At 39.3% G+C, this 26253-nt stretch overlaps 1 protein-coding gene across 1 annotated transcript in view; it reads left to right on the top strand.

Moving 5' to 3' along the window:
- The first annotated feature begins 467 nt into the window (after window positions 1-467).
- The window catches only part of LOC135478259 (excitatory amino acid transporter 1-like), a 59110-nt gene continuing 33324 nt past the window's right edge, over window positions 468-26253 (top strand). Inside the window, exon 1 of the mRNA XM_064758533.1 lies at window positions 468-1024. Coding sequence (XP_064614603.1) covers window positions 468-1024 — 557 coding nt within the window. The remainder of the gene's footprint in view (window positions 1025-26253) is intronic.

Here is a 26253-nt window from a genome sequence, read left to right as displayed (position 1 = left end):
TCCTGTATTTTGATGAAAGCTTATTTCCTGTGAGCATCTTTTTTTATTTCTACCCTCGGGATACACTACAAAGAAACCTTTTAAGGGCTGCGAAACATCTCAGAAGCCTGGGATAACATTCTCAGCAGATTTAACAGAGAGCAAACCTACGATCATCGGAAGTATCTTCCAAGGTTTGCTTCTTGAGTGAATACCTAAGCACCGGTTCTTGATCCGTCAGAGATTTGAGTAACTTAGAAGCCTTGTAGTGAGCATTGCTGTGCACATTTTGCCGCCCCTTTTACATCGCGTCAGAGTTTATGGTGTTTTCCAACTGTAACGGTTGGGAATGGTTATAGTTAAAGTCTGTTTAAATCGCCAAGAAGTGCCAGACCAGAAAGTGATTCAAAACCTGAAATTGTGATTGGATTACTTAGGCAAATAAAAAGTATTTTTCAGGAAACAAGAACACGAGAACGGACTCTACGATGGAGAAGGGAGAAAATTCAGAAAGACCAGACGGTCCACAGAATGATACGAACACGAGTAACAAAGGAAACGCTCACATCACTGTACCGATTCCAGATGAATACCTGGGACAAAGTCGCGCCAAACAGTGCGCAACAAAATGTCTGCGAGGATCAAAAGAAAACTTGATCTTGATCTTGCTACTAAGTGCTGTGATCGCGGGTGTGTCCTTGGGATTTATCATCCGGGCGGCGCGGGCCGAGGGGTACAGCAAACGTGATATCATGTACATTACGTTCCCTGGAGAACTGCTGATGAGGATGTTAAAAATGCTGATTCTACCTTTGATAGTCTCTAGTCTAATCGCCGGCATTGCCGGACTGGACGCGAAGACATGCGGACGGATGGGACTTCGAACCATGGCATATTTCGCCACCACAACTATGATGGCTGTCATCCTCGGTATCATCCTCACCGTCACCATTCAGCCCGGGGGTGGGGCAAGCAGGGACGAGATTCCACGCTACGGGACACCGAAAAAAGTCCACCCTGTTGACACCTTTCTCGACTTAATCAGGTAATCTTTTCTTTTCTCACATTTTGCAAAATTTGAATACACGGCTACATAGACTTCAAAAAAATACAAATTGTCCAGCCTTACCATACATCTCAATCCAAGAAGTACATTTACTCTCAACAGACACAAAGTAGTAAATAGATACAAACCGCTGACAATACAGTAATACAAAAGGTTTCATAGTGATCATTTAATCTTACATTGAATCATGGAAACCCAACGTGTCTGAGTAATGCATGCAACAACAACAATGGATGGAGGTAAACGGTGACAGAAAGTACTTTCTTCTAAAGTGAGTATATTTTTATGATGTGGAAAAGTTTTAATGAAGCGTTATCCGTATATTTGCTGTCGCATAACTAATATATTTTTCCATGCATTTCTTTCTTTTTATATACGCAATGCGCGAATAGATTTAGCGTGCGTGCATGAGGAGGTGCATTATCCGTTTATACATACCTCCAATGTTAAACCACAACAACGCCCCATTCAATGAATGAGCAAAATTTAAACAGCTATATGTGTGTGCCTCATCCCACTATAGCGTCTAGCGAATGAGGTTAAGTCTCGGAATTAATAACATGTTAACTCTAGAGCGGGCTCAACGTCTGGGAGCCTATCACTTACTTAGCCAGGTGGATTGATTTCCAACAACTTTCCTCCAGTAAGCGAAAAAGATAATAATCTTGATTTTATCGTATACTGTCATTGGAATATGACAATAGACACTTTTGTGTCAGTCGGTATAATCCAGGCTGATGAAGTAATACAATGAAAGCTCTAACTTGTTTGACGAAAGTATAGTACGCTGAGTAACCATATTGCGTTTTAAGAACAGTATTCTGTCAATGTTAAGCCTAGAATGATTAAAACGTTACCACGACAATGCACAATACTATACCTGGCGAAAATAATTTAGAACAAAATAAAAGATATTCTGACTAAAAGAAAAGTATATATTTGAAAGCTGACATAAAAAAAATTGTGTAAAGCTCACAATAGCAGCCAAAGTCAATAAAACACCAGTTTAAAACATACAGCCCTTTTTACCCCGTACGCTTTCATATTTTATACTGTGTCCTTATATAAACCATGATTTTGTTGGTCGACCATGGATCCCCGTGACCTGGTGCCTTTGCATTGTTTTCATGTGATTGTATACTGAATATGATGACAACACGACATATTCAGTATTTCGAGACAGTGACGTGTAATAAATTGCAGTTGACATTACTGCATGTTTTTAACCCTTTTCTGCTCAAGCTGTGGTTTTTGATGACTTGGGAGCGCGCACTATTTAAACCCTTAGACGAACGATAGGAATGAAACCCTAACAGGGGTCAGTTGACAACAGACTGCATTTCATCGGTTGCCTGTGACCATTTGCCAATGAACACACCGTCGTTGCTACTCTTGTGTTATTCCCCATCAAGTATTTTTAATATTGTGTAATACAATACACATCTTTGTCGTGTTTAACTTTTCCAGTGCGCCATGCCATTGTGCGGAAAATATGTTGTTTAGTATCATGCAGAATAACGGACAATCTCAGTTTCTTTAGATTCATGAACAAATGGTTGGCTTTAATAATCAATACCAACCGACATGTGACGATTGATTTTCGGTCAAATTCCACCAACCGATCGGATATTAGAACTGGAAAACTTTTTGCCTAGCGATTAGTGCCATGAATACTGAACTGAAATTTGTCCGTCAGAAACACTTTTTACCCCAAGTTATCCCGTCACAGATTATGCAACATATTGTTTATTGCTTATTTGGTCTCTTTAATTATTTACTTTTTGTTTATTAATAATTTTAATACCTGAAAAGTAATCACCTGTAATTGATTTTTTATTTGATTGGTGTTTTACGCCGTAAGTCAAGGGTATTTACCCATATGGTGGTAGAACCCTAAGTAAACCTAAATACGCAGGTTCCTGGCAGACTTTTCCACGTACGATCGCGGGGAAGAATCGCTTGTTACGATGCATATAAAATAATGTTACAGGAACGCGCACGGTTTATGATAGATTAGTGCATAAGTGTTCTATAAACAAACAGGCATTATGGACAAAGAACACAGAGGCGTTAAAACCTCAAAAGTATATGACTGCTTCAACAAAACTTACAATAAAATCTTTTGGTGTATTTTGCAAATGGAATGAAAATCTACATTCTTTGTGATAAAAAATGTCATTTGTGATCCCTTTGCGTGATTGGGAAAGCGATGGGAAAAGTGTAAACATTTATCATGCGCTGGGTTGATTGATTTTAATTATAGATACCTTATCAAGAAATTCCCAGCCCTGGAACGGAAGCTTTCAGGCACAGTGTTATGCCTGTTGGGGTGGCATAGGTTATACCTAGGTTTTCGTCTGCACACGGTGTGGGACATTGAATACGTTGAGGTTACTTAAGTTGCGTTGTTCGTGACTTTAGTCGTAAAACGACGGGCTTTGTCTGAAGGTGATTTCAGACCGATTTGCCGCGGAAGATTCCCGTGATGTTTACGAGTGCAATAGGCCCGTCCGTCTTTTCAGGCCGTTCTCGGTTTTGCTTTTGCCATCCCGGTGGAATTATTGGCAAGATAATAATGCATATTGTACTTAAGCCTTACCCTCATCATGGAGATGACGGTAGGAATATTGATATACGAACTGTGGGCATTAACTTCGCAGGTTTACCGCATACACATATATAACCCCGGTAGACGACTATGGGTCGTGCTGGTTACCAGCAGGAAGGCTATAAGCCGATTCGCACCTAACCCCGGCTATCGTGCTTACATACATTTTATCCAGACCTCTTTCAATTATTTAATGACCCCTTCTGGTCAAAAATATTGCTGGATAGATTGGTTTCTGGACCACGTGATTACAGCGGATTCCTGCAGACAAAGTCGTCTGCAAAGGCTCTTCATACAGTTTCATTACTGGGGATAGCCGTGGACAATGTCTGCCTTTATGCCCGCTATGAAACGCTGGAGTCCCAAAGGAAATGGCGGGGAATTAAATGTTCGAAAAGCCATAAGAATGTATGCACTGCAGGAGAGCGCCCTACCTATCTAAAGCTCGCAACGAGTTACTCGGATACAAAGATTTGCTTATCGGCCTCCTTCCCTCGGCTTACCCACCCTCTTTCTTGACGCAGTTAGAGTGCCGCAGGATTAACATGAGACGCGTCTCATGATCTGTCGTCTGCCAACAACACAACATCCTCTCTCTCAATGGCTTGGCGTTCTCCACAATCTATCATTCCTGGAACAGTCGTCCATGCCCTGCTTACAAGACATCATTGCCCATAACAATACAAGAATTTCTAATATTCTTCTTTGAGCAAATAGCAAAGCTTCCACCAGAAGACATTTTCGTCAGCCTTTCTCAATGAACACCGTCATGGCGATATTAATTTGAGAAAGACATGAAAGAGACGCCATTGTTGATGCATACCGTGCCTTGTTGAAGAATCGTGGTGCGGTTTGGCGTATTTCGTGGCTAGCACCAAGTTGTGAGCTTTTTTGGTAGGAATCATTTTTGCTTGGCTACATGTTGCAGAAACATTGTAAATGTATTTACAGGTTGTGAGAGTTTGATTGTAAGAAACAGGTTAATGTCATCAATGTGCGACAGGATCATTGATGATTGTTCTTTATTAAGTAATATTCCGGATTTGTTTTGATTATAGATACTTATTAAAGAATGTAAAATGCTAAGTAGATAAAACATATCATACTGGAGCGTGACTTCCAAAATGGAAGTTTCTTGGACTGATGTAATGGAATACCCGACTACGTATTATTCGAGGAAGGCGAAAGGCAGTAAAAGATATTAAACAAGGCATGACAGATTCATTTCTGCGATTCAGTAACAGTAACAAAATTAACATGTTTCAGAGCTAATAGATTGAAAAAGTAGACGTAATACTTGCTTATTGACGTTCTGTTATAATATTTTCAAGCTTAGCTGACGCTCACTAACTGGGCCCTCTAGGCTTCATTTGCCAAGTTGTAAGAGAGGAACACCCAAGGTTCTCTCACCAAAGCGGATGCTGTGAGTCCAACTTATGCTGAAATCCTCTCCGGTCGTAAGTGGGAAGGTCTGCCAGCAACCTGCGAATTGTTTTTTTTGTATGGTTTTCTCTCACTATAATGCTTACCGCCATCGTATGAGTTCAATATCACTGAGGATGGCGTGAAAATCTGATCAGATAAATAAATAAATCATTCACTGGATCTTATCAGTCCCCGGGCAATAATTTCAAAAGTCCAAATTTAGATCTCATTATATTAGCTGCGGTTTTAAGTCAGGGGTTTTCCTGGGTAGCTGAGGAAGGCTACGCCTCGACCCACATATTTGACCGCGGCCGTTTAATTGAAAAACACTGGAGTACAGCCAATCAAATATAGTCTATAAATAAATGAGTGCATTTCCTCATCGACATCGCTTGTGAAAATTTTAATGCGGAGAGAAATCACGTATCATTAGAGTCCCGAAATCGAGTAAGAATAGAAACTAATTAAATTAACAATTAACATCTTTGAATTGAAGATCAGTCGGACTACTTTACGGTTTTATTGGCTGGCGAAACTGATAGTAAGCGCTAAGTGCCCATGGACCAATGAATAAGCAGCCCAGTTTGACGTCGTTCTAGAGATGTGCAAACGTCAGTGTAGGAAGCCCTGGTCATTTGGACAGCTTATCCAAATACCAATGCATTAAGCAATGAAGATCGCTTAGAAACAATTTCTGCTCTGAAGACCGTAGAAGCCCGTAGGGGTTAGAGGAGTGTTGACAAAGCTATTATGTGGAGGTAATTAGAGTTGATAGCTGTCGACTTCGGCTAGTTCTATTGACGTGTTGCCTAGGCTGACCTAGCCGCGATACAATCAAGATTTCCTACGAAGGACCCGAGGGACTTTGAAAGTCTTAAACCAGAATCGTCAGCGCGTTGGCTACGGGATTCAGCCAGAGCTCAAGGTGCAAGCTTATCGGGTAGGGTCTGGCATCTCCCGAGGGCACTTGAATGACATTCAAACAGAAATGAAGAGCAATCTGTTCTAGCTCGTCCCGTTACTCAGCGGGACTTTGGAAAATGGTAAAGACATCGAGCTCTCCGGGGCCAGAGAAAGTCTGTTTGACGTTCCCAGCCTATGCCAGTCGTAGCGGATGGAAAAGAAAATTGAATGTGTTCGATGGATGAAATATTCCCCAGTTATAAGTCTTGTTATTTACTGGGTATACCCTAACGCATTCATCAATAAACGTGTTCAGCTTTGACAGGTTTCGTATCGATACGATATCTGCAGAAATTCATGCATCTAAATTGGCCGTTTTATTTCGGCAGACATCATTCCATTCGCCTGGTCATATGTGCTCGTTTCTTCCCAGGCACAGCTTCTGACGGGCTAACAAGACCCCAGAATGAATGTACCGCTGTCGTGCTCTTTCTCTACAAGAGAAAGAAGCCAGATGGAATGATCTGACAGCCTTAGATCTGATTTTCAAATTCGATGATAGTCCAACTGAAGACGTATGTGGCAGAAAGGTCATCCACAGAATGTGTCCGTGATTAGAACCCCGCACAAGTGCTGGCGGTAAGCGGCGTTCAATCATCGTCCAGGTCCGGCCCCTTTAGAGCTGAAAAGACCTCAGCGATGCGGTTTCATTTCCAAAACCGATCCCTATCCTCCAATGTTTCGCCGTTTACCGCTCTGGAGATCATAAAAAGTGATCATGAGGTGAAACCGGAATTCTAGCGATATCTGACTGATATCTTACACACGAATCAATAGATTATTCATGGATCTGTTTCTTTTTCCTGGCGTTAACGGAACGGTGTCCAGATTCGTTTAACTTGTCTCCACCATTCTTCATTCCTCACAAACTATTTCCTATCTACTGAACACTTCCGATTTTTTACCTTTGTTTGCATTGGAGACAGAGCAAAATTCAATTTGTTGTTTTTTCCCGATTTGTTAGCACGTTCCAATGCCTCTGAAATCCCATGTATTACAGTAAGGATGCACTCATTCATCCCGATATCCCGGCATTATAACTAACAATTCTACATTGTCGGATATAACATCAAGTTCTCAAATTTCAATACATAATGTTTGATTTCATTTTACTGGGACAAAATAAGTGCAGCTGACATCAGAGAATGCCCCACATGATTATATCTGAAAAATAAGCTCACGTATTTCTCCAGTGCAAATGAAAAAATAATAACATTACGATTAGCTATTCATACAATGTATACTATGCCTATTTTTTTCCGTTTCTATTGTTTGTGAATACATCTTTATTCTTTGGTGTAGGGTGACCTCAGCCAATCAAAAACACCCTACAAGTGACGACACGCAATGTAGTTTGCCATGCGTTAAATATGAAATGCATATCATTTTTATATATACATTTCAAACCTGTGTGTATAAGTATATTTGTATAAATATTATATTAATATATATGCAAATATATAATGATGAGCTATTCGTAGGTTAAAACTGCGTGAAAAGTGGTGAGTTAGTCACAAATAAAGGCTAAGTGAATGCCGGTAGAGTGCTACAAGCCTGCAACAGGCGTTCTAGTCGTGAGCTAATGGAACGCCATAAATTAAAGTTAAATGAATGGCACTAGAGTTCTATAAGTCTGCAGCACGCGTGCCAGTGGTGATTTAATGGAGCGTCAAAATAAAGCTAGGTGAATGCCGATTGAATGCTACAAGCCTGCAACAGGCGAGCTAGTGATGAGTTAATGGAACGCCACAAACAAAGTCTGAATGAATGGTGTTAAACAGCCTGGAGTATTCAGCAGATATGTCAATGGTGTGCTAGAGATGCGCCACAAATAAAGGCTAGGTGGTGGAATGCTAGAAGAATTCAGTTGGTGGGCTATTCTCGAAAAAAAAAAAAAACGAGCGCGCAAACGATAGTGGAACGCCAGAAATGAATACAGTGTTCATGTTTGTTAAATACTAGATGCCTGTAGCGATTGTTCTGTTGCATGGTGAGCTACATTTAGCATGCCACTTACCCCGGGGCTAGGCGCCGAATATTCACCGTCTTGAGTTAGATTTCTACTTCGGATATATGAACAAAAGTATTCAAAGCGCAACTGCGATAGGGGTACATATTTTATTGTGGACAACTTATATACTGGCGTGGTATACGATTTGAATACTGATTTCACACACTCGCCTAGAACATACCTTCCGTCTGTCCATCATCAGTGAAAACTGTTGAATGCTTCTCTTTGCATGATCCCGTCCTAATTTCGTTGTTTATTTGCCTTGTTAGCTCTTAGGTAGTTTGTGTTAAACTTCTTTTTGGGAATCAGCCTTGACCTTAGTTACCTGAAACGTACACCTTGGTTGACGGCTGGTATATGAATATCTGCTCCGACACATAGATCCACTGAAATGAAGCTAGACGTTGTTTTTGAGCTATGCACAAACGAAGTCTTTTTTTTTTAACTAAATAGCGTTGGTGTACAAGAGGTTGCAAAATCCGTTTCTTTATTTGATTACTGCTGTCTTCTGCACTCCTGATTCACTCATTCACGGCGTACTTCTTCGGGCTATATCCTGCGTGACGTTCAGCCATGAGTGAATCCACACGCGGGTTTATTCCGCTTCACGCCGTGATGCACCAACCTCTCCAAATGTCAGTAAATACCGATTATATTGCTCGTTCATTCACGCATGGCGCGTTCATTCGGGCAGCAATCCATTTATTAAAAAAGCCTCTGCCTGTTCCATCCACCACAATGTGTTGTCTTACTTTAAGAGGTAGTCCATTGTTAAAAAGAGCGTTTTAAACATCATATGAAACATTATTAATATTTAATAGCGTTCAAATGATTGTCGATTGTTTTATGCAAATAAGATAAACAATATGTGTTCCACTAGCTTGAGTCATGAGTCATTTAACAGGTAACTACTGAATTACTGTGACATTTCTCTGACTACATCCCGCTTTTTCACATCTCAGTGCTGACCTCCGTGGTGTAAGTGAAATATTTCTTGAGCACGGCGTAAAACTCCCGTAAAATAAATAAATTCTAACCACTAGTGTACCCAAGCTCCTCCCAATATAATCATTCCTGACTCTGAATTAGTTAAATGTTCTGCAGATGATCTTAAAACACAAATAATGCAAAACAGATGAGTAAAGTTTAGCGGCAACAGCAGTGGTGAAGTTCACACGATTCCTTTCATATTTGTAACATCTGTTTTGTTCATATCTTTTTCGCGTTGTCATAATTTAACCGTCAGTTTCCTAGGAACGTAAGTTGTAGTTCGAATCCCGTCCTTTTTGGTTCGTCAGGAGGCCCTGATTGAATGGCAGTGCAGCTCCTCGTTTCCCTCATGAAACAATCTTGAGTAGTCTGCGAACGGCACCAATCAAAGGGATAACATACATAAATATGTATTCGAGCATTCACTGATTCGTGTCTTTACCAATCAACACATTCAATTACTTCCCTATTTACCCGTGCGCATCCATGCCTTGATCCCATTATATATTCACTCATGTATCCATGCATTAAACGCGTATTTACCGAATAATCAGTAGTCGCTCGTCAAAACATTCCACCACTAATGTGAAAATAACGCAAATTATCTATCGCTTAAGACTTTTATTCTCGATATTTTACTCTGAGCGTTGGCGTGGCTATTTGCAAAGAAATATGGATGTTTTCGTCTAGCAGCTGTTCCTTACAGTTTACAATTCCTGTCGTAGCCGGAATCCTAATATAAAAGATCCCAGTCTATACAAAACCAGCTTCAACTGGTGAAAATTGCTGCAAAGAAGAACACGAACCACAAAGAGACAAAAGATAAAATCGTCACTTTGATCATGCTTCGATGATGATTAGCATATATGCAGAACTTGGGTTTAAGCAGAAATACAATATAAAAGAATGAAGTGAAATGATTTACATGGTGTGTCCGTTCGCAGACTACTCAAGAGTGTTTCATGAGTCTTTTACATTTGTGCATTTGACGTTTCTAGCTCATCGAAAGATGTTCAAAGTTAGCACCCGAATGATGAACAACAGAACAGCTTCCTTTCATATCAAGAACATTGGAACAATATTGTTCTCCTACTTCCTGAAAACTGTTCTTGGCAATCACTAAGCTCTACTATTAACAAGGCTTTTTAATTAAGAGAAAAGATGCATGATTATGTAAATGTATACAGCAGAATATAAAATGCCACGATCTTGGGATTGAGGGGCTCATTCATATTCTTCTATTTCCTTAAACAATTCAAGTAACATATTGTGACAGTAACATTTGGAATTCCAAATTGCTTCGTCACCTACCCATTTCACGGGCTCATCATCTAAGGACTTTGTGCAGAATCCGTTCAAATTACCGGAGCGTTTTGTTCCCAGTTAACAAGCCTCCTTGTGATGACTTCATTTATTGTAACAACGACATTGTAAAAAAAAAAAAAGAAAATTGGTCTTGCTAGGGCTTTCGTGTTAACTGTACAAACTACGTGTGAATATTGGGTTAATGAAATGATGACAAGGTTAATGGATTGTCACGAATCATCACACGTTCTAACGGATTCCTCTTTAATTAACCTACTACCGATAGTCTTGCTTTGTAATTGGAGGCTTTAGTGTAGCTATAGATTCAGGACAAAGAACCCGCCTGGCACTGTGGTAGCGATCACAGCAGAGACGACATTTTGATAATTAGTATCCAATAACACATAACATGCTGAACCATATGTGACTACACTACCTTTGTATGCCTCGTACAAGCTCACGTTAACACTACATTGGGATGCAAATATATATAGGCACTAAACACAACATTTACAACAATGAACTGTCCAACATAGTTATAAAACGTGCTGTGGCCATTATCCCTTTTGGCCTTTCGGGAGAAATGACGTGTGTAGGCGGAGGCGATATATTTTAGGCTTGTTATTTTCTTCTCTTACAGAATAGTTTCGGACATAGAAGCCCAAAAACTGCTATTTGAAAGTCAGGCTGAAATCCCATTCCTCGTGATAACCATGTGTAATTGCAAAACAGACTCACTGTTCTTAGTGATCGTATAAGAATGACGTATATGTTTATTCCAGACTACAAGAAAATCCCCTGAAACACTGCTATATAGGGTGAAAATTGTAAACACCAGAGAAACTTAAGCAATTGTCTGAGTACCTATGGAATTGGGCATGTTCACACAGAATGCATTCACACCGGTCTTACAGATCATGAAAGAATGACTAATGAACATACTAATGTACACGTGTCTTTATTTCAGATTAAATGTCTATAAACACTACAGTTTACAGAACGTTGATAACTGCCAGCCCTGGAGAAACTGAGGCTATTCCCTAAACAGTTATGGAACTGCACATGTTTACATAGGGTTCAATGGTTTAATCTAATGCAAACTTCACCCAATAAGATAACAAGTTATGCAAAAATTTCCTCTGTTGTTTCATTTTTCTTCAAAATCTATCGAAACTCCTGATTTTAAATCCGAGGTAACTTTTGAAAACGTCCTGACAATGCTTCAATGTTTTTACCGATAACATCAGTTCAGCTCTTTTCCACGTCGTTTACGGATTTATCGTCCTATAGACAGCCACTTCCCGTCACGTGACCCGGCCGCCATGTTTAGCCTTATCTGGTGCGGATAGCGTCCAAAGATGGCCTCGGGGTTTCGATCAATAGTCTTTATTCTCAAATGACATTTTCAGAGTACAATATATTGCACGTTACCGAGTCATTATCTTTGTTCCCTCGCTTTCCCTATGGTGATATGTTATCATATTTCATGGCTCTTTTCAACAAAAAGCTACAGTGGGGACATACATTTCTGAACATACTACCGACATAATGACAGAAAACATCCCTCTGAATTTGATCCTCCGGTTTGAAAGCTACCTTAACTTTGTGAGGGGTGATAGCGGTAGACGAACATGAGCTGCTCATCAATCCACTCGGCTTTATCAATGTTCCAGCCTGATTGCTAATACATCAACCCCAGCTTTTCCCACCGTTACTCACACATAGGCATACAGACATATACGGCCTTCTCTAATCCTTGTTGATCATACTACAGAGAAAAGGCATCACATTAAAAACAGAGATTCTATTATGGTTAAATGCCTTTCTATGATCACACAAACTCGACGATATGTGCCTTTTTAGGGTTGATCACTACACACGTCTTAAGTTCTATCAGCATGCATTATTTAATATACCTGTAACCTGTTCTCCACGACAGGATACTATGAATGTTGCCTGAAAAACTATGGCAGAAATACGGATTTTTAACTTGCCGAAATATGTCAAAACTGATCACGTTATGAAGTGTATGTTTTACATCTGAAGACAAATGTTTACCAAATCCAAACTTTGACAGCACCTAGAAATACACACACGAAAGCTTCAGTAAAAAAATATTTTTCTGGTTAATGTTGAATCTTCATACTGTAAATTAAGAACACAGTTTGAACGAAAAATTGGCGATTTTGACCGACAGTGGATTTTTGTCGGGTTATTACTAAGCAACCACCAGAACTGTGATGGGATTTTGAGATTTGCACTTTCTTATTTTATCTCTCTGGGGCCGATTCTTCGCCCTATCGTACCAGATCCTTTGGTTGTTTTTATGTAAGTGAAATATTTTTCATCCCGTCGTAAAATACTAATGAAACAAAGGACAAAAATTGCATTGCAGCGAAAGTGACGTGTCAGGCGAGTGAGCAAGCGAAGTTAATTGTCACAATACAAATTATTACATGTTATGGAAGTATACGAAAGCCAGGCTGTATTTTAAGATTCCTGAAATGCTCTTGACTCATATAGAAACAAATCATTTTTCTTGATAAATAATCAAATTGTTACCTCTTAGACATACATCCTTATTCACTCATGTTTGTCAGTCTAAGTGCTGACACCATTGTTTGTTTGTTTCTTTATTCACCAATATAATATACAAAACATAAGATTCATATAAACACACGGAAACATACTGGCGGGAACAAAGCTCCATAGAGCATGCTCTGTTCCATTAACATACAATTTGTATATAATTCAGGCGTGTGAACTATGGTGATTAGGAATACCGTGATTCTCTGTTCCTGTGAAAAAAACTAAATAAATAAATAATATATACAGGTGGTTATAGTAACGACTATCAAGTATATTATTGTGTGTTAGACTAAACGGAGATAAAGTGCTGTAGCATGTACGATTTGAGTTTAGATTTCAATAAGAAAATTGACTGAATATTGCGTAAGTATGAAGAGAGTTTGTTTCCTTCCCGAGGGCCAGCTATTTCAAGTGAACTATAGGACAGATTACTTTTAAAGGGGGTTCTATACAGATCTAATGGCCGACGTGTTGTGCTATAGTGACGTACGTCAATGTTTTTAATAATGTAATTATTAAACCTAGGTGGTAATACTTCGGGGTGATAAAAATATTTATGCAATATCATAAGGGCAGAATTTCAAGAGCACAAAAAAGTGGCTTTGTGTGTTCTAGGGACCTAGACATAGTCACAATTCCAATAGCGCGTTTTTGAAATATTTGCAGAGGCTGCAAGTCAGACTTATACGTGTTTGCCCACAAAATATTCCCGTATGAATAATAAGGGTAGATCAAAGAATAATAAAGGATAAAAGTGTTTTTTTTTATTCATCGAGTCCTTCATGTTGTTTAATATACCTAGATTCCACGATACCTTTTTACGAATACAATCTATGTGTGACTTCCAATTTAGCTTTTCGTTAAACATAAAACCAAGAAATTTGAACTCCCTGACTCGTTTAACCTCTGTCTCAGAAACAGTCAAGGGAACAGTAATTTGTGGTCTATGTTTACTCGCGGGCGAGATTAACATATACTTTGTCTTGTTAACATTACGTTTGCACAGAACCAAGTGGTCAGCTTTGCTATCTCGTAAGATGAAGTCGTGAGAGCCTCATCGACATTTTCACAGGAATAAGTTGTCCTAGTATCGTCTGCAAAGAGTATGCTATTCAGGACGTCTGTTACTTTCGATATGTAATTTATATATAATAGGAATAGAATTGGTCCCACAATCGCCTCATTTATAGTGAATCTTTCCTGGAACATTATGCCTAAGACATTCAGTATACAAATGGCCCTGCATATAGTCACAGTATACTAACAAAAGACTGATCAGGTTTTGGCCAATTTCTTAAGCTGGACAAGTAAAGAATAACCAAATATATGGATTTCGTATCGTTATGTATTATTTAATTCAAACGAGTTGGCACAAGTATAATTATTACAGAGAACTAAAAACGGAGAATCTTGTATCGAAGCTGCCACCAAATCGCTCATCAAACTGACACTAGCCTGGTGATGGCGCTGCCCGGAAATAGCAAGAACGTACAGGAAATAACTTCGGTTGGCCTAAAAAAAATGCATACTTCGTTATTATATTTCTGACGTTATAATTTCCGGCGAGCATGTTTCCACATTGACCATAAGATATTTACAACTTCCAGCTTTTTTTATATACCATTCTCCATTATTCACATTAGCATCGAGCAATGCTTAGGCTGATAGTTTTGTATGCGAGAGGCTCAGGGTTTGATTTCCAGTCCAAAAGACCTGTGGCTTTGTGACTTGAATGCGCATGGGTTGACGTCAAATTTCTATTCTGACCACTTCAGTGATGTAATGGTCAGAGCGTTCGCCTCGGAAGACCAGGGATCAACTGGCATTACCAAACTTAAGAATATGGTACTTGATCCAGCCTCGCTTGCTCAGCACTCAGAGGTTAGAGCAAGGAAACAGAACTGGATGGCACTGTGTCAGTACAATGTGACTCAGTGGGGTGTCATGTCTGGTGTTTTCGGCATGATACTTTAGTGGCGGCATCACTTTGACGGCATGGACTAGCATTGCCACAAGAAGACACAGTATATTGCCCCAAACCACGTAGCATTACACCAATATTCTGTGCAGAACCATACGTCACACGTAAGAAAGTTCGTCAGACCGGGTGTCAAAACCCACTCACACCAGTTTCCTCCACCCGTGGTAGGCTGCGGCGAAAGAATATCGCATCTCTGTTACAGTACGATAGCTCTGTAGCACTAAAGTATCGACACTTTGCAGTCGATTAACCATTAGCTAATGCAGTCACACACCCAAATTTATCTCTACGTTCTGTTGTACGTTAAGTCGGGAAGATTCAAAAATGTTTGGCGACTGCCAATGGTTTATTCTGGAAACTACGATTCCCGTCGAGGAAATGAAAAATCATTGAGTAGCGGTAGCGCATTTATTCCCCATTGGAATATATACATAGGAAACATGGTTGATGAGCTGCTAATGTGAAGCAAATGTGATCAATAATATCACGCTTAAAGGGAAAGAAAACATTAAAATGTAGCATATATCAGACGAACGACCGTTAAAATCTGTCCAAAAAATAGTTGGATATATTTCTTTAGAATTTTTCCAACCAAGTAAAATTGTTTTAAAACATCAGGCTCTACTGTGGTCTGTAATGAATGAGAAGCTATTAGTTATCCATATTTGTGCATGATACAACACGTTTCAAGGCTCATTCGTTGAATGTATTCATAAACCTATGTGTATAAGCATTTTTATCGATAACTTATAGCAGTCTATGTGCGTTAAATTGGCAAAAATCTGATGATAAACCACTGGGCAAAAAACTGACAGAAACGGGCACCACAGAATTCGAACTCTCAAATGCATTCGAATAGATTGAAAAAAATGTTTTAATTAAATGGAGCTGTTTTGATGTACAGTGTTTAATGGTCTTTCATCTTAGCGTGTTAGCGTTTTGAGCGTTTCATGTTAGCATTTTGTTTGCCTTTAAATGCTCTATTTGTTTTGTTTGTTTGGGTTTTTTGTATTCTTTGCGGGTTTTTTGTGTTTTTTTTAAGTATACGGTTATCTGGTGTACTGTGGCAAAACATGTGTGATGTAAAGAGCGTTTATCGCTTATAAACCGACAGGTATAACTAGAATTACTTCTAACAGGAATATTCAGTTGGTAAGGCATTTTTCAGATGGAAATAACCTAAATCCCAGATTTGTCTGCTAATGCAGTATGAGTCCTGGCTATTTCGTTTATTCAGCAAATGCTAAATCTGTTCTCTGAGCATTTCCTGAAGATGTAACATACAAATGAATGTCTCTGTTTGAACAGTCATGTAACCAATCGAGTGGACTTAACAATCAAAATGATACCCAGCATATGGTGATAAAAGATGGTTCTGTTCAAATATTGACCAGAGGGAAGCTACAGTTCTGAAAACATTTTCCATTAAATCTCCTCGGACATAGTTGTTCGTGATCCAAGTCAACTAGGGAACGATGTTTGCGTAATATTTACGCTACAAATATTTTTTTGAGAACTGACAAATTCTAAAGAGAAGTACAGAAAGAGCAGGAAACGAACGCGTTTGTCTCTGATGCAAGCATGTGTGGTTAACTAATACAGCTTCACATACCCTTTTCAAAGAGCTCATTTCTGCCAGCCTTTAGATGCTTTGAAGTCGATGTACGAAATGGAAATATCCATAAAGTCGAGTCTTAAAAGAAATGCTCTTTTTGCTGTGTATAAATTCGGTCGTAAACATGTGCCCAAGGTGTCCAGCTTTGAGAATATCTTGGAATAAACAATAAAATTCTCTATATTTTTCTGCTCCATTTGACATACATTAACATAGCAAATACTGAAAAAAGATGACGTAAGCAATAAACGCTCCATCTTGTCCAGCTGCCTCTTCCGACACATGTACCTGCCCAAGGGACGCCAAAACTTGACATACGGCAATCTTCACCGGGGCCTCCGAAGTGAAGGCCAATGGTGTATTCCTCTGTATTCGTACGCGAGAAGATCTGTCATTAACCTGCGGATGGCTGTGAGTTTCCTCCGGGGTCTATCCGGTTTACTCAGACAATATTACTACCCCTCGTCGTATAAGTGAAAGGTTCTTCACCAGGGCGTAAAACACCGATCAACTAAAAATAAATAAATGTAACTCCCTCCCCCCCCCCCCCCCCCACCAAACGTTAACACCTGCCAAAGTTATATTTATTACCGTAAATAGCCTATTTTGACAGCTTCCAAAAGAAGACGAACTAAAAAATTGAGTCTATCAGGTGAAGAACATTTTTATCATATACATATACAATGCGTATACAAATTTGTATTTCTGCAGAAGAATTTAGTACGTGCCAGTTTGCAAAGAAATGTAATAAATCCGACAAATCGGAAAACGTCGATGTCAAAGGCCAGTCGTTATTAAGTGAAAGGTCCATGAGCATGGGCCGACAGGCAGATGAACACGTCGCAGTTGAACATAAATGAGATGTACAGCTGTTTAGTAGAGTAGAATAGTAGAGTTACACTTGATACTATTTAATTTCATCACGAATTTACCATCCTTTGGGAATTTTAAGCAAATGCATCGATGTTGCAATGTTACATATTCATGAACGTGTACCTATCTACTTATTCCCCCTTTAATGATTTTCCCAGATGTGTAATAGATACCCTGTGAAAAGCAACCGACGTGAAGTTCATAGACCTCGGTATCAATCTATAACAATAACAATTCCCACAGATGTACCATATCGGAATTGATTATTTAACTCCAGCGCTTCACAGACTGGCTGCTCTTCAGGCGCTTTGACAGCAATAACTGTGCCATGAGTGCAGCCTATAGTGGATACATTTGGACCGGAATATGAGAGAATGGCTCTCTAGTTTGGCAATGGGTGGGGTTGGTGGGTCAGGAAATGTTAATCATTGTTCAACGGAAATATAATTAATTCGTTTCAAAAATCAATAGCAGGGTACTTGATTTCTTATAATGTGTGTTCTACGCTACTTGTATATGTGTCTAAATTGTTTCCCTTAACATTGATTTACTCGGCCTGTGGTTCTTTCGTCCCTCAGTGCATGTGTATGCCCGTGTAGTTTCAAATTAAGCCACAATATGGAATAAATAAACCAAAAATTTCGGTTAATCATTGAAACTCAGCATCCCAAAGCAGGTGGTTCTAGTGTTAACGTTCCTCAGTATGGAGTAAAACTCAAATAAACCCAATTAAATAAACCATTAAATCCAATAAATAAAACATTTACCCCATGTATTAGCAAGGTATATATAATTAACAAAATGAGTAGCCCTAAATGATGTTTGTTAAAATCACCATCGATGAAATTCATTATTAAGGAGAGTCGAGCATTGAGATGGGAGAAAATAAATTAAATATAAATTTAAATATTTTACCTGAAAAGAAGTTGCCTTTCCGGGAGTTTGGAATTGACCTGTCAAAAAAATTCGTGTCGTCTTTGTTCTCAGGACCGTTGTTAAGTGAATGACCCATGTTAAAAGGTTGTAAAACGATTGACTTAAAAGTGGAGAAAACATAAAGATTGATAAAAAGTTGAGATGAAAAAAGAGTGCGGAAAATTAGATGCGTAAATGTGGTCTAGGGTATTTTTTAAAAGCTACAAAGACACGTGAAAATAATTTTGTGTGTTGGATATTTGGGACCACCTTTTGGTACATATAGTTTTTATGTAATAATGTTAAAAATGAGCATGTAACACATGTGTAATAAATACATTTGCGCTAGAATTTGGTCTTTTCAGCTAACAAATGTATTAAACCTGGGCTTTCATCATATTTATCTTTTTAATATGTTTATTAGTAGTATCATAATTCAGATTAAATCCATATTTTTGGATATAAACAAGAAATTCGCATTGAAATAAATTTATTAGACATGCATTACATCAATTATTTGGAGCATTATTATGCAACAACGATGAATAGTAAAAGGTGCCACAGTACAAAAATATGTTCAAATACTCTTTTTGCCAGAAAAAAAGTCAAAAAAAAAATATTAAAAACTATATTTGCAAATGAGTCTTGACCCTCTTTCATCTCATTTTGGCATCATTTTATGTTTTCTTCTGCTTTAAGAAGCAATCGTCAGGGTTAACATTATATACTTCCACTGCATGTTGAAAGCACCGTAAAGGATCTCGAGGTACACAAGGATATTGCTGAAATTCGTAGATAGACTGAATGTTGTTTAATACAGTACTGAAGAACATTTCCACTAACAGGATGGGCATCCGTGTCATAGGTCAATCATCGATCTTAACTGTAATTAACTGACCAACTTTCCCGGACACTAAGTTTTACCTACAGGGCGAGGTGTGTGTGTATATGCTATGTTGGCGGAAAGCCAATAGTGTTCATGTAACGAACTGCATGTAAAACCACCTGCATGTATGAACGCTGACAACCGCTTACAGATACCATGACTCCAAGAAGTGTGGAGACAATGTGCTACGCTGGCACCGCACAGGATCCTCAAAAGACATTCGTAGAAGACAAAACAATAATACCTTAGAATTATTTGATTTATTTCTTTGATTGGTGTTTTACGTCGCACTCAAGAATGTTTCGCTTATACGACGGCGGCAAGCATTAGGGTGGAAGGAAACCTGGGAGTGCCCGGGGTAAACCTGTCAGAACTACCCCTGATCAGATTTTGTACAGGAATGAATGCTGACAATAAAATCAGCTACTTTAAAAAAAAACCAAATACATGTTGTTTTGTGCACGTGTGGTTGTGCAGCTCGCTTTGTAAACAACTTTTAGTGTAGGTGCTTCAAATATCTATGTATAAAGTACACATTAATGTGCCTGTGCAAATTTGTTACCACTAATGTGTACTTTGTAGTATAATTTTCCTGTTGCAAATTAAATGTTTCCTCTCCTCTTTAAGCTATTGCACTAAGCTTGCGTGTCGAACACGCAGCTTCGTGCTTTACTGGGGTTCCGACGCATTGAATATCTAATAGCTTTGCTTCCAGGGGACCATATTAAGCTTATGTGTACCGAGAAATCGGTTCGCCTCAGTTGGCTGGATAAGTCTGGGTTATGGTCAAGAATAATTACTCTCTGGACTTTTGGAAAGAAGTCAAATTTCTCGGTAACATCAACAACAACTTCTTGGTAGTCCGCTAGAAAATCCATCCTGAATTAAGTATTTGATCAACATAACACTGTAACACCACATCACACTGTTGTTGTCGCGCAAATTTCTGTATTCAAGAAAAGAATGTTCTAAATAGGGATAATATTATTGCAATGGGTGAAACAGATAATCAAAGGCTTTCTGCTTTGCCAAAGGTTGAAATTTTCGTGCATGCATCCCTATGAAGAGAGAATGGTACATATATGCATGTATACCGTACGCAAGTATTACAAGGTGCTTTTGCACACCGTAGCACGGATTTGTTTATTTGGCGGGACGAATTCTTATAGGGCGTGTCTTTTACTGGGTGAAGTCAGGTGTACGATTGTCGTATATCTTGTGCAGATCGCAGCCTAGACGTAATAGCAGAAAATAACTGGTTCTTTTAGCATGAATAAATGAATGCTTGGGGTTTAACGTCGTACGTAACAAGTTTTAGTCATATGATGACGAGGAGTCATTAGGCATGTGTACATATACTGTGTATTCTTGTGGCAGAACGAGTCCAGTGCTGCCGCCACCGAAGTAACATGCCGAAGACACCATGCAGGACACCCCACCCAGTCACATTACACTGACACCGGGCCAACCAGACCTGTTTCCTTGCTCAAACTTCTCAGAGCAGAGCGCTAAACGAGGCAGCAACAAGTATAATTTTTAAAGTCTTTGCTATGACCCGACCGGAAACTCTTTTAGAATAGCGTTCGCGTTTTTGTTCATCATTCCAGTCGGTTTGCTCTTCACAGGTGCACAATTAGGTTTGCTCCTCCTGATGAAATGTTAACAGTTACCCACATGACCTTTTGGTATAAACAGAGAGAGTGTTAGCTAACCTAAAGAAATCGGTCATAGATGCACCAAAGACTTACAGACGGACAGCGAGTGAGAGAGATCACACTCGAACTCTCGAGCACTCGAACGGACAAGGCGTCAGTGCAACACTGCAGAGAACTATGCCGACTGTATTGAGTTAAATGTTGAAGCCTGCAGAAATCTCATCCTGCTCTTCTCGGTCGATCCCAGTAGATATCTGTGTAAATAAACGATCGCTTCGCTTCCCTACTCCAGTTGTTTGTGGCCGCTGAGCCATTTCCGATGGCCTGCACAGCAAATTCAGACCTTTTGTTGCCGCCAGCTATAGAGATCCCTATCCCACAGTTATAAACGGCTTTAAAATTTACGTGAGTCCAATACGAGCTAACGACAGTTCTCATGCTGGCGAAGTGTGCTTCCATAAACGCCCCATTACCAAGGCTGGGCCACTTTAAGCCTTCCCTCCGTCTCCGCACCGTCATACAAAGCCAATCTGTTTCTGCATTCGCCGACAAATTAATTACATTAAGTGCATTGAAAAGAGCTGGAAAATCGTAATTGGATGATGAAAGCTGGATCCAACATGATTACACTGGGGCCAAGCGGAAGGCCTTGCCATCCAACCATCGTCCTGGCTTCGGCCCCATCCATGATGGAAGGAGACAGTTTAGGGATTTCCGAACCCGTTACTTTGTCTGCCAGCAAACAGATCTCAGTGAAGCAGCATCTCTTGAGGGAGAGGGAGCAGGAGGGAGGGTTATTTTCTAGTCTCATATCCTCACATCGTCTTCGCTTATAGAATTTACGTAACGCGCCACACCAAACCCAATTGCTGTAAAGCATGTACCGTTGAGGAAAGATATGCACCTAAATCCAGTCGTTGCCTTTCGACTGGTTTTTGGTGTTTTCCGTCCCAGGGTTCAAGCGTGGGGGATAAGGCTGGAGAGTATTTTGGAGAGCATTTTACCGACTCCGGTGAGCGATGAAACCAATTGATCGGAATCTGAAGGTGGAATGGATTCGAGGCTTTTTGCCGACAGATCCGGCGTGACAGACGAGGATCTATCCCTCAGAAAAATCCAGTTTATCATGATCTGGAACAACGCTGAAAGCGATTTTGTTGTTGACCATTAGTTGATTAGAATTCCAAATTCCATCAGTGCCCGGACACTCTATCCGCAATACCTATCCTTTCCGAGGGATGATCAGTGCAAGCTTTTGCCTCTCCCGGACCAAGCAACCTTCAGACTCACCCCCCACCCCCCTCCACCTCTCTCACCTCCACCCAACTACCTTAACCCAACCTATTTACGCCCTTCACCAATGTCACGACGACTCCATAATCGGTTTGTAAATGAAAGAATCCTGTCTGAAGCTTTCATATTTAATAAGCCTACGACAATCCGCAGGTTGCTGCTAGACCTTTCCCCGTAAGGCAGGAGAGGAAGTCAGCATGAGCTGGACTTGAACTCACAGCAACCGCATTGCTTTGTGTACATTAAAGCTACTTATAACCTACCAGATAAAAGGCAAAGTAGCGTCACAATATCTTCCTATCCAGAAAGAAATTTGTGCGAATGTCACATAATACATTGTGAAATTCACTAATTATTATTATATATTGTATATATTAACGTCTGGCTATAGACGTTAATGCTGTTTAACAACATTAGTGCTGCTGTTTTCGTTATAGCCAATGTTCTCTTCAGAAAAGAATTTAATGTTGTGGTTATAGCCAATGTTCTCTTCACAAAAGAATTTAATGTTGTTGAACGTTAATGTCCTCAGAAAGGATATTAATGCTATGGCTATGTCCCATTTTCTCTTCACAAACCACATTATGCTGCAGCTATAGCCCATATTCTCTTCACAAACTACTTTCGTGACGTGACTATAGCCCATATTCGCTTCACAAACTACATTCATGATATGACTGTGGCTACTTCCCAAACTCTCTACACTGACGTCATTAATGCTGTTGTTAGAACCAATATTCTGTTCAGAAACAACATTAGTGTTTTGGCTATCCTATTTTCCCTGGAGAAACATTTATGTCCTACTATAAGGTTTATCATCTTGAGAGAGAAATGTCTTAGGCATTTCAGCAATATTTGCATTGTTCTCTTTAAAAAGGGCGTTAATAGTTATCTGTATTAACAATCCTGTTGATAATTGATACTGATTCGATATGGCTATGTATCATGTTAAAAAAGAATATAAACGCCCAGCTACAGGTGATATTCCGTTCAGAAAAGGTATTTATGTCTATAGCAATAACCCGTATTCTCTTTCCAAATGACTTTAATGACCTGTCTTTCGAGATATGCACATTATGTGGATTTCTAGTTTTAGTGAAGAAATCATTAAAATGCTGAAGATGATTATCCTTGTTGATGACACAGATACTGGGGCAATTTTGATTGTGAGGTCTGCTTGGTTATTTATTTATTTTATTGGCGTGTAACGCCATACCCAAAAAGTTTTCAGTTATTGACGTGTTAGGTTTATGGATTGACGTAAGCATAATGCTTGGAGTAAATCTCACCTGTCTCCACCTACTAGTACCTGACAAACCTCAAGACTTAAAGCGGCAGTTGAAGCAGCGCCAGATGGATTCGAACAGGTAACTGAACATTTCCAATAAATTATACGAGGAACCCTCGTCTAACATTTGACATCGAATATTATTCTAACTGGGAAAATTGGGAGACGTCCAGCATAGTTTAAAGCCAGTAATGCAGTTTTATCTCCGTATAAAGAAAAGAATGGAATAAAAGCCAAATAATAAAGACGGCGCATTTATGTCAATAAATGCTTTTGGAACTAAAATAGCTGATATGGTTGATATCAGAATGGCTGTTATATAGCCTGATGAAAGACTTGAATAAACATTAATAATTATTATTACTGATACGGAGCTATAGATAAAAACAGTCTACTTTCCCAAAAGCACTTTGAACGCAGCAGAACCTTTTATCAATATGAGGAAACAACGTGGAGCTATTTTCTCGTGCGGAATAGTGGCACTGATCTAAATCCGCGTGTTCAATGAGTTTAAACGGTCCGCAGCATGTATACTATGACTGGTGGATGCATCAGAGGCCTGGTCGTTCATATCTCGTGGTTTGTTTGATCTCTTGTTTCCAGTTGATGGCCCCTCATGAAGAATGCATGTTTTCATTACCCATTCGTACACGGATCAACGCCTGTGGCGGACCCATGCGAAAACTAGTTGCCTTTATCAACACGAACAAAGAACACGTGTATTGCAAGGAATCGGTGTTTCTAACACGATATTTGTATTGATTGCTAATGTGCGCTCGTAAGCCTCAGAATAACTGTATAATTGGTGAGATCGCTTGTACATGAGAAACAATCATGATTTACATGTGTTGTATATACTGAGAGTTTTCCAGCAACCCGCAGATGGTCGTGGGTTCTGCCCGGTTTCCTCCCACCATAATGCTGGCCGCCGTTGTATAAGTGAAATACTCTTGGGTACGGCGTAAAACACCAATCAAATAAATAAATAAATATATGCTGAGCATGGGGTTCATTGATCGCATGTCCAAGTTCAGTAAGGGAGTTTTGAGATCGAACTCTTTTATCGCCAAAGGTAAAAAAAAAGTCCGACGGTATCAATTCTTCTTAGGCAATTCTTCTTGACATTCATTTACCGATTACATCTCTCGGTGGAGTTACAATTGACTTCTTGTGTTCCGGAGGTACAATTGACCCTTTTCCTTCAGGTACTTTTTAAGTTCTCAAACGTTCAGCTCTTCAACTTTCTCCAAAGTTTGGCCGCTCTAAGTGAATATTTATGAAACTTTTTTCCAAAAATATCGTTTCAGTAAAATAATCAAATACAGTCGCCTGACATTTCCGAGAAGTCACTTGGTACAGTAAGACATTTCTTCCAGGGTAGTTTTGTTCAGTCTGACTGTAATCTGTGCTAAAACCCGCAAGTTCCGTCGGATAACAATATCTCAATTTTACTGCTCTGATTCCAACAAAGAAGACTTTCATTTCTTTAAATGTAAAAGATTATCTAAATCCTGGATAAACTCCTTTCATCGTACCTGACGGTATTATTTATATTATTCATGTAGTATTTTTCTTTACCTGCCAGTTATGTTTGCTCCTCTCTTTTTTACCCTCTTTCATGATTTAGCTGAGGTTTATGTTCACGCTGTGTTTTCATGTTCTCTTTATACCTTGATCCAGCTGAAGTATAGTGTGCAGTCTACAGTGTCCTGGTTCTATGCTCGGTACGAATGTTTATAGTAATAGTATATAAACCATTAGGACAGTTTGTGACCTGCGCTGAATGAAATAATGAACATACATTGAACATAAGCTGAAACATCAAACGCAGTATACCATCCAAATGGCTTCATTAAACGAAATTATACGATTAGACATCATAGAATGTAATATGACGTTCCGTACACAATCGCACGCCTTGGGTCAACCGAAAACAGAGACATCATTTATTACAAATTCATCAAGAGTATCATAGTCTACGAAACATGATCTACTACATAAGTATTTGCATGCCTAATCCCAAGGGGTTTTTTTGTCGTGCAAAAGAACGATTTAGTTGACGAGAGAGTCAAACAACAACTGACCAAGGAAAAAAAAAGTTGAGCAGCCTTTGTTTTGTTGTTTGTTATCAAGTTAAGCATTTATTTACTAATTGACAGCTTTCTAATGTCTTATTTAAGATTTTATCACTTCTACGGTCAGTTTATATATGGGTAAGGATATCCGGAATGTGCGAAGTAAACCATTTTCCGTCACAAGGTAGACCCTTCCTGACTGTCCAGACTTTAATGAAGCAATCTACCGATTATAAATTACTCTCATGTTACAGCGGTATCGATTGAGTAAATACCTACTTTAGTTATGACCGTGCTAAACATATCAATACACTGCATCAATTTTGCAAAACAGACGTGGAGGCCCTTTTGTCAAATACTTAAACTGAGTGGGAGCTGCATGCTGTAAGAGGTCATCCACTATACAGTCCACTGGTCCTCCACTCACAGAACTTGTACAACTGGGTACTTCAATGCTTTATTTTAATTGGTGAAAGTACCATAAATTCTCACCAGTACAACTCACAGCTGCAGGTCTGCTGCAGACCTGACAAATATGTACGGTGTTGAATGTTGCATTGTCGAAAGTTTCACAAAACTCTATTCTTGCGCGAATTCGTTGACAAAAAAGCCCCGGCTAAATATAATGGCATCCAGTCTCACAATACTTAGCAATGGCTAAATATAATGGGGTCCAATCTCACAATACTTAGCAATGGCTAAATATAATGGGGTCTAATCTCACAATACTTAGCAA

The sequence above is a fragment of the Liolophura sinensis genome, chromosome 11 (assembly GCF_032854445.1).
Source record: "Liolophura sinensis isolate JHLJ2023 chromosome 11, CUHK_Ljap_v2, whole genome shotgun sequence".
NCBI classification, from domain to species: domain Eukaryota; kingdom Metazoa; phylum Mollusca; class Polyplacophora; order Chitonida; family Chitonidae; genus Liolophura; species Liolophura sinensis.
The sequence above is the reverse complement of the archived record's forward strand: the minus strand, read 5'-3'. Positions and strand labels throughout refer to the sequence as shown.